The sequence below is a fragment of the Chinchilla lanigera genome, unplaced genomic scaffold (genome assembly GCF_000276665.1).
Source record: "Chinchilla lanigera isolate Chin_1 unplaced genomic scaffold, ChiLan1.0 scaffold00046, whole genome shotgun sequence".
In the NCBI taxonomy this organism is placed as follows: domain Eukaryota; kingdom Metazoa; phylum Chordata; class Mammalia; order Rodentia; family Chinchillidae; genus Chinchilla; species Chinchilla lanigera.
In genome coordinates, this window is record NW_004955447.1 from 4582441 (window position 1) to 4599934 (window position 17494).

At 36.1% G+C, this 17494-nt stretch overlaps 1 protein-coding gene across 3 annotated transcripts in view; it reads left to right on the forward strand.

Annotated features, from left to right (window-relative positions):
- LOC102009123 (transmembrane protease serine 11E) overlaps positions 1-17494 on the forward strand; it is a 105986-nt gene that overhangs the window by 76987 nt on the left and 11505 nt on the right. For all 3 annotated transcript variants that reach the window (XM_013518541.1, XM_005392824.2, XM_005392826.2), the window contains 7 exons: positions 805-926; positions 3622-3689; positions 5396-5559; positions 8392-8430; positions 10194-10371; positions 11721-11980; positions 12566-12708. In XM_013518541.1, the coding sequence (XP_013373995.1) occupies positions 805-926; positions 3622-3689; positions 5396-5559; positions 8392-8430; positions 10194-10371; positions 11721-11980; positions 12566-12708 (974 nt within the window). The remainder of the gene's footprint in view (positions 1-804; positions 927-3621; positions 3690-5395; positions 5560-8391; positions 8431-10193; positions 10372-11720; positions 11981-12565; positions 12709-17494) is intronic.

The window sequence follows — 17494 nt, forward strand, 5'->3', positions numbered from 1 at the left end:
TCTGTCACTGAGAGAAGTCAGTATTAATATTCATTGAATGGATAAATAAATCTTGTACAGTTCTGTCCTTGCTTCATGTGTAGGGGGAAGAAGAAAATGCTGCTCTGTCCTAAGTCATTAGTACACCCACAGTGTGGGATGTTCAAATTGGATGCTGAGTAGAGACAGTGGCTAAGGACCACACAAGACACCTGAGGGTGCTGGGAGAAAACCAGTGGAGTTACAAGGGGACAGGTGAACTAACAGTGCTGCCAGAAGCCTATGACAATTGCTAGTGCCAGCTTCCTAAATTTTTCTTTTCAGAATTCCTAGCACTTTAATTTCTACTCTTACCTCTTCAGTTAAAACAGGTTTTCTCACACTAGGTCCTTGTGACGAGAAATGATGTGTCATTTACTGAATTGGAGAGAAATCTGCTGTTGAAACGTTTAAACAAAAGCATTTACCCTTAGAAAGCTTCTACACATCCTTGTTTATGTGCTCAGATAGCAGCACTTGCCATTCCAGTGGTTTATTCAGGAATGGAAAACGCATGAGTAACCAGCCCACACCCACAGGCCCATATTTGTACAATACCCCAAGAACACCAAGTATTTCTTACAGCTTTTGCATGCTAAATCATATGACAATGGATGTTGCTGTCTTTTCTTCTGAGATAAGCCTGGAGAAAGATGATGCAGATGTCCTAGGGGAGGAGCATTCCTTTCTGTCTTAGTCTTTCCAGCAGTCACTAAATGGCATCATAATGCTATTCCACGTGCATCTGACAGGAATTATTATGGGTTGTTGTCTCTTTCCTTGTAGATCAAAGGAAGACCTACAATTACTACAGCACATTGCCATTCACAAGTGACAAAGTGTATGATGAGTTTGGAAGAGAGGGTTCCAAAAATTTCACAGAAATGAGCCAGAGAATTGAATTAATGGTAAGCAGTTTTTCTCTACTTTTAGAGCCCTTGCTGTCACTTTTTACCATGCATTTTAGTATCCTAGCTTCTAAAAAGAACATTCAACTGATCCTTGCATACCTTTACAAAATGGTAAGAGGCCATACATATGTGCTATAAAGCAGAATTAATCCTACAGGACATAGAAGAGTGTGTCTTTCAGGTCTGAACCAAGGGCCTGTAGTCATTGATTTATGCCCCTCCTACTCACCTTTCCTTAGCTGCTGCCACAGTTTTGGTTGGTAGACTCCAGAAACTCAGGGAATGTACAGATGGATCAAATGCGGTAGTTGTATTGTAGACTTCCTAAGAGAACCTGAGCCATGATTGAAACTACTCAGACACACACACGAAAAGGGTTTTACCTTTTCACAATATGTGACCATGGGCCAACTTTTGGTACACGCTTCTACAGGAAACCCATGGATTCCTCTCTCTATCCTTAAAGTGTCAACATTTATATTCAGGGTTGAATGAAATATTTGAAGGCCTTGAAAAATTAGCATTAGAGACCAAAAGAATGAGGGTCTGAGAGATGGATGCTCGGCATTATCAGAATATACAAAGAATAATTTGACTTTCTTTCTGTGAGTTAATTAATGGATGATATGCCAGAAAGGACACTGAACTAGAAGTTGGAACCTCTAATTCTAGTCCCACCACAAGCCGGTGGTGTGCCACTTGGCACATCTCTTTATCATTCTGGGCACATTTTCTTACATGAAAATTAAGGTGGTCAATTATATATTTTTCAAAGTGTCTTCTAGTGTCAGTGTCTTGAATTAGAACATAATTGAAGTGATTTGTGTCAGTTTTTCTTTAATGAAATAGAGGACAGCTACTTCATCAAGAAAAAAGGTTCATTTTGGCTGATGGCTCTGGAGGTGGGAGGTCCGGGAACCACACCTGTTTCAGTTCTCTTACTGGCAGCATCTCCAGGTGGCACTGCATATCACATGGCACATGATGAGGTGCACATATGTGTATGTGGGTTTCTTCTCTTCTCTCTTCTTATATGGCCACCAGGATTCAGTTATGGGGCTTTTCTCTAATGACCTAGTCACCTTCCAAATGCCTCACCTCTTAACATCATGGGCAATTTAAATTTATACTTTTTTGAGTGTTTTTAAAATTTATTTTAAAAATAAAAGAAGGAAAACATATTAACAAACAGATACCCTTTTACAAAATAGCATAAGAACAATACAAACAATACAGAGTTACAGACAATGTGATAGGATATTAACAATTGTTGTTGAATTACGTATTGATATCTTCAAAGTGGTTTCTCAGGAAAACAAATAGAGACATGCAAAATTGATCAAATAAGTAATCATTAACTGGTCCTTTCAGTAAAGCGAGAGAAGTCAGTAGCACAACTATGTTAGCTATCCTGTATATACATACATACATAATTTCCCCTTCTTTCTTTATACTTTTTTGATACCTCACAGTGAGGATTAAATTTCTACAAGGAAGTCCTTGGAGAAACACAAACCATGTCTAAATTATAGCATGGCCACACTCCTCCCCTCTGACAAACTCTTGAACAAAGTGAAAGCCAGAAGATTTGGTTATCTTGCCCAGGAGGTTAAATCCTGCTTACATCTGTGTATGCAAGCAGCAAAACAGAAACATCTGTGAAGAAACTCTTAAGGCAAGATATAAATAGATTTATAAAATAAAAAAGGAAATGGAATTTAAAAAGTCAAGAAACAATGCAACTATTTTCCTTGTTCTTTTGTGCCATTTGCCAAATTAAATTCTTTAAGATTCAGATCAAATTGATCTAAACAAATATAGATAGGACTCTTTATCAATAATACCTCCAATATTAATAATACTTTTGAAATTATTTGATAAAAATAGTCCTAGGTAAAAATGTTCAAGAAGGTAACTATTTACAGGGCTTAGTTGTTTTACAATTGTAGGAACTATACTTGACTACACAGACTCAGGAGTCAATGAAATGTAAGAAACAGTCTCCAGCTATCTTAACTGTGCATAGTAAATAGTCACAAAATAAAGACACAGAACCCTGAAATGTTTACTTACCTACACTTCTAATTTTAAAAATTCAGTTCATTACAAGTACTATTTAAAAGAAATATAGCCAAAAATACATGCTTCCATTTTATTAGAATAACACTCACTCATGTGTTTGTTAGGTAACCCAGCTCACATGGCTTTCTTAGAGCATTTTGTTGTTCTGGGTACGCATCGTACCGGAATATTTCGCAAATTTTTCGTTAGTTTTGAGAACCATGTGACACTACTACACACCCGTTTCTGTAACTCAAGTATCACTTGACAAAATTATTTCATTTTCTCTGTCTACCTACAGGAAAATTCCTGGTTTCAGAATGTAAATACTGACCTTTACTTTTTAAAAGAAAACTTAGTTTTTAACATTTTAAAAGTTTTAAAATTTTGATGTCTTTCTCAGTAATACAGCAGAAGTCACCTCCGACCTCATTCTGCTGTCACGCTTAGGCGAGTGCGGCAGGCGTCCCCAGGGGTGAGGCGGGCAGACTCCTCAAGTCCAGCACCCCATGGAACGGCTGTCAATGTTGTTTATTGTTTCCTTTAAAAAAAATTTCCCTAGAGCTTTGAATTAACTTGTTTGGTACCAATAAACTGTTCTTGCTGACACATTTTAAATATTTTTGAACAGGTAAAAACCGCATTTAATAAATATCCACTAGAGGGAGAACTTGTCAAGTCTCACATTATCAAGTTCAGGTATGTAGAGCTACAATACTGACTTTTTATCCCGTTTAAAGCTGGGCTATTATCTTGGTCACAATAAGTATATTTTAAAGTATTAGTGACATAATTCTATTCCACAAGCGTCTATTTCACACCTGTCCTGTGTAAGTCATGGTTTCCAGTGTCCCTTACTCATCCTCTAACTCTGATAGTGTACTGGCAAGGTGCTTACTAGAGATGCAGTATAATCCGTGTCTGCATGATAACGTTGTTATCTGGTGATCTAACACACACCCCTTGGTTTAGTTGCAGTACCCTATATAAAACAGTGCTGTAGAGATTTGTCTTTAGCTCTTGGTTCTCTTCTTTATCAGTTTTGTTTACTTTCTTCTATTCTAGAATAGAAGAAAGTATGCTTCAAATGAATCCCAGATCTGTCAATAAACTACCAATAAATAGACAAATTTAGAATATAAGATTTTAAATAAAATACTACATTTGGATTTTAAATAATCTATTGTTTTAAAGCAAATTATTCAGTTGTTTTTTCAAAAACAAGATAAAACTATTTGCAGTATTCTTCTAATGACAAAACTCTAAGAATTTTTTCCACGTCTGTTACTTAGCTAATATCTCTGAAGCATTACTTTGACCACTCTCTTCTGAAAATTCGGTACTCTATAGTGTTTGAGATGGTGTCTGTCCTTGGATCTGCCTCTACTTTTCCAGTCTTTAAATTTCCACTCTCTACATGGCTTTGTAAATACTGGAATTCCATTTTCTAACCCAAGTGTGAACTACTTTTCTGATTTCTGTAACTATATGCTTGCTCATGAACATCTCCACAAAGAATAAAACAAGGCTACAGTGAACACATTCACGCACATGTCCTCATTGCACGCATAAGAGTGTATTTGAAGATTTATTTTCTAAAAGTGGCAAGTGCTATCAGAGAGGATAGATATTCAAATTTATAATATGCACAAAAGTCTCATATCCAAAAACTAAGAGTTTCATGTATTCCTATTTATGGTTTATGAGAGCAAGCATTGCTGAAGTGTTTAGTAATAACAGCATTAGGGAGCTGACTGTGAAAGGACCATTTGTGTAGACAGTGAAATGACTCCAAGGTAGTACATATGGCATTCAGCCTAGTTAATGCTTCTTCTTGAAAACTAATGTTACAAAAGTCATAGGAGTCAATGAAGCTTTCTAAAAGCCTTAGTATTAAGAATGGTTTTGGAGAACCTGAAGCTTACTGAAGAGAAGCCAGTAGGTTTAAGTGATAAAATTCAGCTCAATTGCCAAATGCACAATTGATTTTTTATTTACCACACATTTCTCTTGGTAATTTTGAATGGTTGACAAGATAAGTATTTTTATAACAATAATCATGCACTTGATTAGAGCTTTTGGTGGTTAGGACACCGTGAGCCTACTACCTTACCATCAGGGTAGCTGACTTGGAGTTTTTGTATGTAATAAACAATAGGAATTTAGAAGAAAATGTTTATGGCTTTGTGTGTGTGTGTGTGTGTGTGTGTGTTGCAAAAGAATGATAAAGAAGTAAAGACACGTTGTGATATTATCGTAAATCAGCCAACAAACCTTCTTCCCCTTCCTCTCTCCCTTTTTCCTTCCTTTCTTTCTCCCTTCCTTCTTTGCTGTCTCTTCCCGTTCATGCCTCTTTCTTCCTCCCTTCTTTCCTTCATTCCCTTGTCTTATCCTTTGGTCCACAGTCAAGAAGAATATGGACTGTTGGCTCACATGCTGCTCATTTTTACAATCCGTTCTACTGAAGATCCTGAAACCACTAATACAATTATCCAACATGTTCTACATAAAAAGCTGAACAATGCAGTAGGACCCCCTAAGGTTAATCCTGATTCAGTTCAAATTAAAAGTAAGTTGATTTTTGTTATTTTGTTTACTTCTACTACATAGAAAAATTCTATATTTTGAAGATCGATTTGGGAACTCATTATAATTTCTTGGATGACCTTTAATTCTGGGGTTCTGCTACCAACAGGACTTTGCTTTGTAAGTGAATTAGTCCTGGTAAAGTACCCTAATTTTTAGAAGGATCCTAAACATAGGCCTCCAGTCCAAGCTGGTCACTCATCCCTAGCAGATTCTTCCATATTGGACCTTATGCTTTAGCTGTAGAGTTCCACTCTGAATAGAGAAAGTTGCATTGTATATTTCTTTCCTTTTTCTTTTTGCTCTGTTTTACATTTGTGAGTATAGGATATAGATGGAATGGTTTGTGTTATTTACACATTTGCTTTTGGATAACATTAACATACCTTGTAGCTTCTTTTTAAAGACCATTTACTGATGAAAACATGATTTACTTGTATGTATTATTTGGCATATTTTGCAGCTATCATCAAAAGGACTGAAAAAGAGTTTTTGTTTTGTGTATTTATTTGTTTGCTCAAGAACTGTAAAGAACAAAATAAGTAGCCATGGGATTTCACTCTTAGAAAGTAAGAATTGTGAGATCTTCAGTGGAATGAAGATCTGAGCCATATGTTACAGAATAGCGCAGGTCTATAGAAATGCTATACAGATGATAAGTAAATTTTCTAGTGGTCATATTTTAAAACTTAGACATATGAAATTAATTTTAATAATTTATATATTGAATTCAGTGCGTTGGAAGCAGTAGTATTTCAACAGTCAATGTAAAATTGTCAGTGAGATATTTTACATACTTTTTTCTACTACTCATTGAAATTTAGTGTACATTTTGTTTTGATGGTACATTTTAATTTAGACTAGACATATTTTAGGTGTTCATTGGCCACACGTGGTTAGTGGACACAGTGACACATGGCAACATTAGACACCACAGGATGGGGGACAAGTAGAGAAAATGAATACAAAGTGCTCGGAGAAGAGATGCTCCTTCTAAGGAGGGGCCCAAGCTGTGGTCAGCTGCCTTCCTCGCTTAGGTAGAAGGCTTTAGCAGTAGCAGGGACAGCTACGTAGTCCATGCACTCCAGTGAAAAGTGAAAATAACAGGCCTTTTTTCAAAAGGCAAGAAAAAGTGACCCTATTTCACTTCATTGACTTCTAAGGAAAATAGTGTGTAAGGCAAAAGTGACTACTTTTATTTTTCTTTTTATATGGCAGTCTACCAGTGTTCTCTTCCTTCTGCTCACTGATGAGTGAGGAGGGGTTGAAGGGAATTCAGGGTTCCTTTTCTTTTTATTTCTTTCTATGTTATTTACAGAGAAAGCTCTTGGCTAATCCACAGAAGTAACAGGAGCAAAAAGGACACAAGAGGTCTCATGTTCATTTGTGTTTATTAGAATGCCCTTGCTTTCTTTCTAAGCACTTTCGGATCCAAAACAGAGCATATGGATTCTTGGGACTGCCAGTTGCGGCTTCTTTCTTAGTGATAGGTACAGCACACTTCCCTTCTGCTTGCTTGGAGTCTTGCTGAATTCCCACATATTTTGGATCCACCAGAATCTGCTTTCAGAATTTGCATTGTGTATGATACATACAAATGAAGTGGCAAGAAATTGTATCTTTTTCTGCAGCTTACATTCTGCTCCATTATCCTGTTTGACCTCACTTTTAAAACACAAATTATAGGTTACATTTTTTAGAATTTCTGTATATCAGCAGCAAAGCATTAAACTAAACACCAGGCCGTTTGAAGCATGGGATCCAGGATGGGTCACAAGTTACACATCTGTGAAGACCTCCTTGGCAGTACACAGCATACAAGGAGGACTCTGCCAAGGAACAGCTTGAGCAAGCAAGAGAGAGAACAAGTTATTTTAAACAAAGAGGTCGAAGGTGGTTCTCTTAATTATAACAGGTTAAACGGTCAGTGCTTTATATTTGTTATTTTTCTTGCAAATAACTATATGGACAAAGCCGAAAAGAAGAACTTTTAGAATATACATTTCCAGGAAGAATAGTAAAAAGAAATTATCAGATTAGCGTATTTGCATTTAGAACATCTATCATGCTGTATTTAAAAAGAGCACTTTTATCATTGGATATCCACTTGACCACAAAATACGAGAGCTTATAGGAGTATGTATTTGTTGTTTGAGTTACAGTTTGCATGGGGTTAGGGCTGGACTCCTGAGAAGTCAACAGGTAAGGAATTACTGGCTTAAGTTGAATGACAATTTACGTGCACACTGTCTTTCTAAAATGATAGCACAGAGAAGACTTAGACAGGTATAATCCTATTTTTAAATATGAATGAAGACCGATTTGTGCACATGCCACTTGGCTGTGTTACAGTTGGGACTAAGCTTAGGAGCCAGGTAAAATAGTCTGAAATAATGGTGAGAAAAGTAGCATTCCAGTTGGGGAGCAAATAATGTGGTTGGGATAGGTATTTCCCAAAGAGAGGTTGTGAACTAATGGAGTCTTATTTCCTGGTATAAAATTCGTACTCTTGCACTTTTAACACAAAACAACTGAATCATAATTACTGGGGAGGGAAACAGGAGTTCCCATTACAAACATGCTCCCTTTGACTATTACATGCATTAAAGTTCAAATTGTACTGCCTGTGCTGCTTCTCCTCCACAAAGCAATGGAAATACAGTGTCTGTGATAAACTGACTATGTTGCTTTCTTTATAATTCCAAGCTACTAGCTTATAATGGAATTTAGCAGACTTTTAGTGTTTGAAATATTCAGAGGCATCCTGCAATTCTGATGCACTGACCTCATTTTATACCATTTCTATGTTTTTCAGAAATCAACAAGACAGAATCAGACAGCTATCTGAACAGTTGTAAGTTTAATGTGTTTGTTAGGATTGCAGTAACCATATTGTCAAAGTTCTGACTCCAGGCCTAGCCTTTCCTATGCCTTCAGCAGAGTACCCCACCATGATTCAGAGAAGACATTTCCTACTTACAAAATCAGTGCATACTGCATTTATCTATAAAGAAGGGAGGTACTGTGTTACTCACCAGTTAGGAATGTTAATTTAATCAACTAATTAACTCTAGAGCCAAAAGATAATCTCATTATATAAATGACACATGTCCTTTTCACCAGTGTTTATTGGGCCTATCATAATTAGACAGTAGGAATACAAAAGGATAACATGTAACCTCTGCCTAACGTAGCTCATATGCTAGGACTAGATCCAGGAGACTTATGTATGAGCATACAGTTCCAGAATAATAGTTCTCAGCCAAGGGCAATTTTATTGCCCAAGGTATCATGTAGCAGTGTAGCATTTTTTCATGATTGTAGATTTTTTCATAATTGTAGATGCTACTGGAAATGTCTAATATACATCAGGCTGGGGTCCTCTACCACACTCAGTGAAGCTCAGAACAACTGCCCTCATCGAGAAGGATATGGTTCAAAATGTCAGTGGTGCCAAAGTTGAGAAACCATATAATAAACAATGCTGAGGAATAACTAATAATAATAATACTATATACACACAGAAAAGCACACATATAATATATACAAACATAATATGTGTTTTGTTGTTAAAAAGCATCAAAACAGTTATAACTAAACCAGTATGGAGGCAGGAAAATTGGGAAATCATCCTAGCAGAGATCATGACTGACCATTTTTACTGTTTTAACTTTGTTTTGTTTTTGTGTATGTTGTTGTTATTTTGTTATTTTTTATTGTCTTTAAAATAAAAAAGTGTTATTAAAATCTTACAAGATGAATAGAAGTTTACTATTAGAACGATTAAGGTCTATAGAAAAGTATGGACATGAGAGAACATTTGATACCTGAACACAAAGTACAAAAACATGGGTATGTAATAACACAGATTGATGCTTGGAACAGCTCCTGTTATTGTGAATGGTATTTTCCTAATTTCTTTCTCAGTGGGTTAATTATTGGTATATAGGAACAGTACTGATTTGGGTTTGTTGGGTTTTTTTATCCTGATACATTGCTAAATTTGGTTAATTCTTAGAGTCTTTTCTTGAAATTTTTTGGGTCATCTCTGTAAAGGACCATGTCATCTGCCAGTGGTGATAATTTGGTTTCTTCCTTCCTATAAGTATCCCTTTTATTTCTTTCTCTTCCTTGATTGCTCTGGTTAATGTTTTGAGTACTGTATTGAATAGGAGTGGTGACAGTATATATCCTTATTTTGTTCTTGATTTTAAAGGAAAAGATTTCAGTTTTTCCTCATTTAATATTATGATGGGAAGAGGATTGTCATAAATGACTTTTATCGGGTTGAAGTAAGGTCCTTGCATACCTATTTTCTTCAGATTCATTTAAAAATTGTGTGGGTCCTCTTACATGAGAAACCTGAACTACAGATAAATCAAAGAGCAAAATAAAAGGTAGACAATAGGAAATGAGATAGATACTTGGCAAATGAGAAGGGGACTAAGAGATGTGGGAAGGCAGGGGAAGGGGATGTAAAGCAACATTAAGATCAGTCACATAGATGTACCAAGTACCCACAATGAATGTCTGCATTATGTACTGTGAACACTTACTAGTGACACCTTTTAAAGAACGCAAAACAACTGTTAATGAGCGCATCATCTTTCTTTGGAGGCTGTGGGACCCGAAGGGTTCCATCGGCGAAAGAGAGCGTCAGGATTGTTGGTGGCACGGAGGTAGAAGAGGGAGAATGGCCGTGGCAAACCAGTCTGCAGTGGGATGGGGTCCACCGCTGTGGAGCGACTCTAATCAACGGTTCATGGCTTGTGAGTGCTGCTCACTGCTTTCAAAAGTAAGTCCTAGATTCGGGAAGGATTGAGGGTGGACAAAGTCTCTGTGGAAGAACCTGAAAGAGTAAATAAGATCCAAAAGGTACAGCAGATATTGTGAAAGGGACAGAAACTGGTCAAAAGGAAAGAACAACTGGGATGGGGGAAAGGAGAAAAGAAGGAAGGGAAAGTTAAAAATATATATATATCTATATACATACACATATATATATATACATAAGATAATTGTACTACTAAATTCTATCAGTTCATTGAAAGGAACAGTTAGTGCTTATATTATTGATCTACTTTGCATGCCTGTATCTGGTAATCTGAGCAACTACTTTGAAGACAACAATATGCAATATAATGACTATTGTTAATTTACTATCATCTTATTTCGAAATTCTGTATCATTTTTATTGTTTTTTTTTCCTCTCTTTAAAATTAAAAAAGGGCACTGTTTTCCTATTTACAAGTAGGTATCACAAAAGAGAGTTGAAGTGTCATAAACCTCAGTGAGAAGTTTTGTGTGCCGGCATTGAAAAAGTTATCAAAATATAGTTCTGTAGGTAATTATCCATTGATAAAAGTATGATAGTTTGTCAAAGAAAGCCAAACTTTAAAGGGTTCTTCATACTTTAAGCTTGATATGAAGGAGAAGAACCGAGTATCTTTATTGGAGAAGAGGCTGGACAGATTATAGGACTGACCTCAATGAAGAAATTCCATGGAGGAAGAAAGCTAAATTAAATATGAATAAATTGGGGAGTAGCAAATTATGCTACTGAATATACTGACTAGCTTTGTTATGAGGAATGTAGAACTTTTCAACACAGTGTCAGATAGCTACAGGATACAGAACAGTAATGCTTCATTAAATTATTGTATTGCCTTTTTAAAAATTTTTTTATTTTTGTTGTTTTTCTTCCGGTACCAGGAATCGAACTCACGACATTGTGCTTGCCAGGCAGGCGCTGTGCCGCTGAGCTAAATCCCCAGCCCTGTATTGCCTTTAGAGCTTCCAGAGAAATGTGCATGTTTGTGAGTTGAGAATATTGAGCACATAAAATAAATGTAATTTTCTAATTCTGTACAGGGTATTATTTCTGTATGGACTTTGAAGTCACAGTTGCCCCATAACACCAAAAGGCTGGCATTTATAACCTAACGCATGTGCCTTTTTGGCTTTTCTACCTGATCTACCCCCTGACCCTGGTTCTCAGATTAGAAAAGGTTTGTTTTAATAGATAGAAACTATTACTTTAAAAAGAAAAACTTATATTGACAATTTTGAGCTAAGCTATTTCATATAAATGATTAGATTGGTAGCACAGTAAAATAGAATTTCTTCTTTATTTTTTCTCCCTAGGTACAAGAACCCAGCCAGATGGACTGCTTCCTTTGGAGTAACAATAAATCCTCCAAAAATGAAGAGAGGCCTCCGGAGAATAATTGTCCACGAAAAATATAAACACTCCTTGCATGATTATGATATTTCTCTTGCAGAGCTTTCTAGCCCAGTTCCTTATACAAATGCAGTGCATAGAATTTGTCTTCCTGATGCAACCCATGAGTTCCTCTCAGGGGAAGAGCTGTTCGTGACAGGATTTGGAGTAGTACAAAATAATGGTGGGCATCTAAAGAGAAACTCAATCCTACTGACTTCATTTGAGATTCCAAGGCACTTAAGGAAAAGAATGTTTTTTATCCCAAAATATGTTGGTTGGTTGGTTGGTTATATGGACCAGAGTTAACTCAAGCTCTGTGTCATTTAGAAGATGTATAAATCATTTCCTGCCTTCATTTACTATTAATTACATAATTACTACAGTAATGATGCTGGTAAGGTATTTGAAAGAGAAATATATATTTCCTAGTCACTGGATATTTTACTAAAGAATTAGCCAGTTTGAGAGATATGAGAGCATTGATATAGCCAGTGGTGAAGACCAGGTAATCATAAATCCTCTGTTCTCTCCAGACAAAATTTCTTAACTATCTGGAATAGAACTTACTCAAAACAACTTGAGTTTCTTTCCTATGTACCTCAATTTTCTAGTCAGAAAGGAATTATCTTCTTAAATTTTAGTATATCTAAACCATACATATTGTAAGATTTAATATTACCATCTCACTTAATACTTATTAAAGACTTTCTTCAGTTTTACAAAGTCTACGTACATCTGCAAATAAAAGACTTTTTTTTCCTTTTAGGTAATGCTCAGAATCATCTTCGGCAAGTACAGATCAATCTCATAGACACAAAAACTTGCAATACCCCTCAAGTTTACAATGGTGCTATAACTCCAAGAATGTTATGTGCTGGTTCCTTAAAAGGAAAAAGAGATGCATGCCAGGTAAGTGGCTTTTTCTATTAGTGATATAGGAGAAATATAACTCCCAGCCTGATCCATGTCAGACATTCCAAGTTCTTGTCCCTTAATATCAAAGAACGAATTTCAAGGCACTAGGGAAGTTAAAAGTAGGAAAGTTGTTGACAGGTATCTCCTGAGAGACAGGGGGGTGTCCTGCAAGTGGGTTGCCACTGAGACCTTTTCTCAGGGGTAATTTATACAGCAAAGTCACAATGTGGGTCAAACTATATTCGACCCTTAGGATTACTAGTATAGCTGCTTAGCTAACACTGACCCAGTTGGGAAGTGGGTCACATAACAAGGGTACAATAGCAAAGAACAAAGGCATTCTATGGGAAGGGATGGGACTGTATGCTCTGGTCACTCACCTAGCAAACAGATGCCTCCCTGGACTTCCTGGAGCAGGTGGTGCTAATCAGAGTATACAATTCCAGGCTACTGCTTATCCCTTAGTGAGCATGGAGGGCTGGCCAATGCATCTCCGTCTTGAGGCGTGGCCTTCACGTACACCTCCAGCCACAATTCTGGTCTTTATTTTCCACTGACTTCCTTGAGAGCCCAGTCCCTCTCTGATTGTATATCAATTTCTATTTAACTCAGCTGCCTATAATATTAGTGTGCTGCATAAGATATTTTTTACCTTTTTTGCAATCACTATTGATTTACATAAAGTTGCAAAGAGATTATACAAGAGTTGTGTACCAGCTTTCCCCAGTGATTGCTTCTAACAACTATAGTATGATATACAAAAAATTAACAGGAGTACAAAGTGCATCTAGATGGATGGCATTTCGCCACATGTATAGATTTATGCAACCACCACTGAAATTAAGATGTTCCACTACAAAGATCTGCTTATCAGTATCATTCTCAGCCCCTACCCATGTTCCTAACATCTGGCAATCACTGATTTGTCCTCCATCTCTATAATTTTGTAATTTCCAGAATGTTCTATGAATAAAATCTTGCAGTAACCTTTTAGAATTTCATTTTAACTTATCTATTAATGTTTTCTACTATCTGTAGAATAATTTTAGTGGTTCTTTTGTTATCTGTCTCTGGTTCTGTCTTTCTCTCCTCCTCTCCATATATATATATATATATATATATATATATCTTATCATAGTCTACTGATATTAATATCTTACTACTTTAAATGGAGTAAAGAATAGAAAACTTATCTTCCTTCAATTCTTTTATTACTTCTGTGATTGGAATACTGTTATGTAATATTATAATAAATACAAATATTACATTTTTCTGTATATATTGAGAAACACATCATAGAAAACTTTGCTTCAATTTCCAAACATAACCTAGAAAACTCAAGAGAAGGAAAGCATATTTATTCAGTTTTGTTCTTCCCTCTTTTCTAATTTGATTATTCCTTTTTTAAAAAAAATCACTTATTTTCTGTGTCAGAAACTTCTATCAGCCATTATTATTACTATTATTATTGTTATTGTTATTATTATTTTTGCCTTTTTGAGACAAGGTCTGACTATGTAGCCCAGGCTGGCCTTGAATTCACAATGTAGCTCAGGCTGGTCTCAAACTCACAACGGACCTCCTGCTTCAGCGTACTGAGTGCTACAATTACAGGCATGAGACACCATGTCTGGCCAATCAGCCATTCTTGAGTGTAAGTCTGCAGCTGGAAAATTTTCTTAGATTTCCTTTGTCTGAAAAAGTCTTGGATAAGTAAGTCCATTTTATCTCATTCTGGAGCACGCACATCTTTTTGAACCCTGATTTTGCTACACAGGTTATATAGGTTTGTGTTCTCAACTTTGAGTCTTTGGCAGGTAAAAGTGTTGACCTCCACATCTTTATAGACACTACTGATAGTAAAACCTTGGAGGAGGCCAAACAGTGGTTATCTAGGTGTGTCACTAAATTCTCTTATAATATTTTTATTCATACAGAGTACATGATGTTTACATTCCTTTTAGGGCATGCATACATCTCCAGATCCCCTTGCCCTGTTATCATTATTATTATTTTTAGTTCATGTTTACGATCCGCGGTGAAGGTAGTCTATATGTTGTAAACATGAACTAAGGACACACTGTGCAAATGGGAAGGTGGGATAAGGTAGGAAAGGGGACGTGAAAGGTTTCAGATGCATCGTGTCCTTTTATCAGTCCTTTGTTTTGCTCTGTATTTGTTCCTTTGATTACTCAAATAAGAGAAACCAGATAGTACTTAAGTTTGTGTCTGATTTGTTTCACTTGTTATGTTTTCAAGGTGTATTCATCTTCCTAGAAATGCCTCAAATTTACCCTTCTTTGTAGCCAAGTAGTATTCCATTAGGTAGAGACACCACATTTTCTTTATTCATTCGCCAGCTGATGGACATATAAGTTGCTTCCAAGACTTAATTATTAAGAATTGTGCTGCTATAAACATTCTTGTGCATGTATTTATGTAATATGTCTCTAGCTGTTTTCAGAAGATACCCAGAAGGGGAGCCTCTGGGTCAAGTGGAATTTCTGTCTTTAATTTTTTGAAAAATCTCCATACTGATTTCCATTATGGTTGTACTAGTTTGCTTGTCACTAGCAATGTGGAAGGGCTCCTTTTCCACTGCGGCCATGCCAGTATTTCTTATTATCTCATTTCTTGATGGTTGTCATTCTTTTTGGCACAACAAAAATCTTAGTGTTGTTTTAATTTGCATTTCTTTAATGGCTAAAGATATGGAGCCTTTTTTCATATATTTATTGGCCAATGAATTTCTTTTTTTTTCTTTTTGTCTTTTTGAGACAGGGTCTTACCGTGCAGTTCAGTCTGGTCTTAAACTCCTTTATACCCTAGGCTGGCCTTAAACTTGCAGCAATCTTCCTGCTTCAGCCTCCAGAGTACTGGGATTATAGACATGTGCCACCACTCCTGGCTGACCAATGTATTTCTTCTTCTGTGAAATGTCTATTCATTTCACTCACCCAGTTTTATTTGGTCTTTTATTTGGGGGATCTAATTATTTTAGTTCTTTATATATTCTAGATATTAGTCCTGTGCCTGAGAATAGCTGACAATTTTTTTCTCATTCTGTAAGTTGTCTTTCACTGTGTTGGTTATTTTGTTTTATAGGAGATTTATAATTTGATGCAAGCTCATTTTTTTTTTAATTTTAAAAATTAAAAAACTGGCAAAAAAACAATGTAGACAAAATCAAAACAACACAAAAACAACAAAATGATACATGACCTCCAGACAAAATGATAGAAATTTACAGTGGTTGCTACATTGCATACTGTTACCTTCAACAAAGTTGCTCAGTCCATTAGACATAATAATGTAAGATTGATCAAACAAGCAAAGACAGTTATCCCATTTGTTGATTCTTGTTATTTTGTGTGCAGTTGGAGTTCTGTTGAGAAAGTCTTTGCTTATACCAATGACTTCAAGAGCTTCACTTATTTAATCTTTCAGTGGATTAAGTGTTTCTGCTATAATATTTAGACATTTGTGTATAATATTCAGACAGTGTTTCTGCTGTAAGATTTAGATCCATTTTTATTTTAGTTTAGTACCTAGGGAGAGGTATGGGTTCAGCTTTAGGCTTCTGCATATAGACAGTCAGTTTTCCCAGCATTGTTTGCTGAAGAGTCTACTTTCCTCCAGTGTCTGCTTTGTCCATAACCAAATAACTGAATGTATCTGGAGCTGTTTCTACCTTCTCTATTCTGTTCCATTCATCTGCGTGTCTGCTTGTGTGCCAATACCATGCTTTTATTTTTGTAAATCTCTGTAGCCTTGTAGTGTAACTTCAAGTCGGGTATTGTGATGCTTCCTGCTTTGCTCCTGTTTCCCCGCACTGTGTTTGCTATTTTGAGTCTCTTTTGATTCTATATGAATTTTAGATTTGTTTGCCTTAGGTGTGTAAAGGAAGGTTTTTTGATTAGGAGTGTATCAAGTCTATATGTCAGTTTTGGGAAAATGGCCATTTTGACAATATTTGTTCTGCCTCTCTAGGAACAGGGGATATCTTTCCATTTTCTGGTGTCCTTTTTAAACTCCTTTTCCAGAGTCCTGTGGTTTTCTTTGTAGAAGTCTTTCACTTCTGTGGTTAGATTATATCCTACATATTTAATTTTTCTTGATGTTATAGTGATGGTATTGTTTTCCTAATTTCTTTGTCAGTGAGCTTATTATTGGTATACAGGAATGTTATTGATTTTTATGTGTTGATTTTGTATCCTGCTACACTGCTGAACTTGGTTATTAATTCTAGGAGACTTTCAGTGGAATTTTTGGGGTCTTCTATGTAGCAAATCATGGCATCTGCGAATACTAAATACTTGACTTCTTCCTTTCCTATACATATTCTTTTTTATTTGTTTCCCTTCCCTGATTGTTCTGGGTAATGCATTGAGTGCTATGTTGAACAGAAGCAGTGAAAGTGGGCATCCTTGTCTTACTTATAATTTTGGAGGGAAAACTTTTAGTGTTTCCCCATTTAATATGATACTAGCTGTTGATTTGTTATAAGTAGATTTTTTGTCACATTCAGGTTAGTTCCTTTTACATCTATTTTTTCAGGGTTTTTTGTTATCATGAGTGGACACTGAATTTTGTCAAATGCTTTTTCTGCATCTATTGATGTGATAGTGTGGTTCTTGACCTTGCTTCTGTTTCTGTGATATACTGCATTTATTGATCGGCATATATAGATCCAGCATCGCAACCTTGAGATGAAACTTACTTGTTGATGATGTATGGTCCTTTGATGATTTCTGCATTCTATCTGCCAATTTCTTATTAA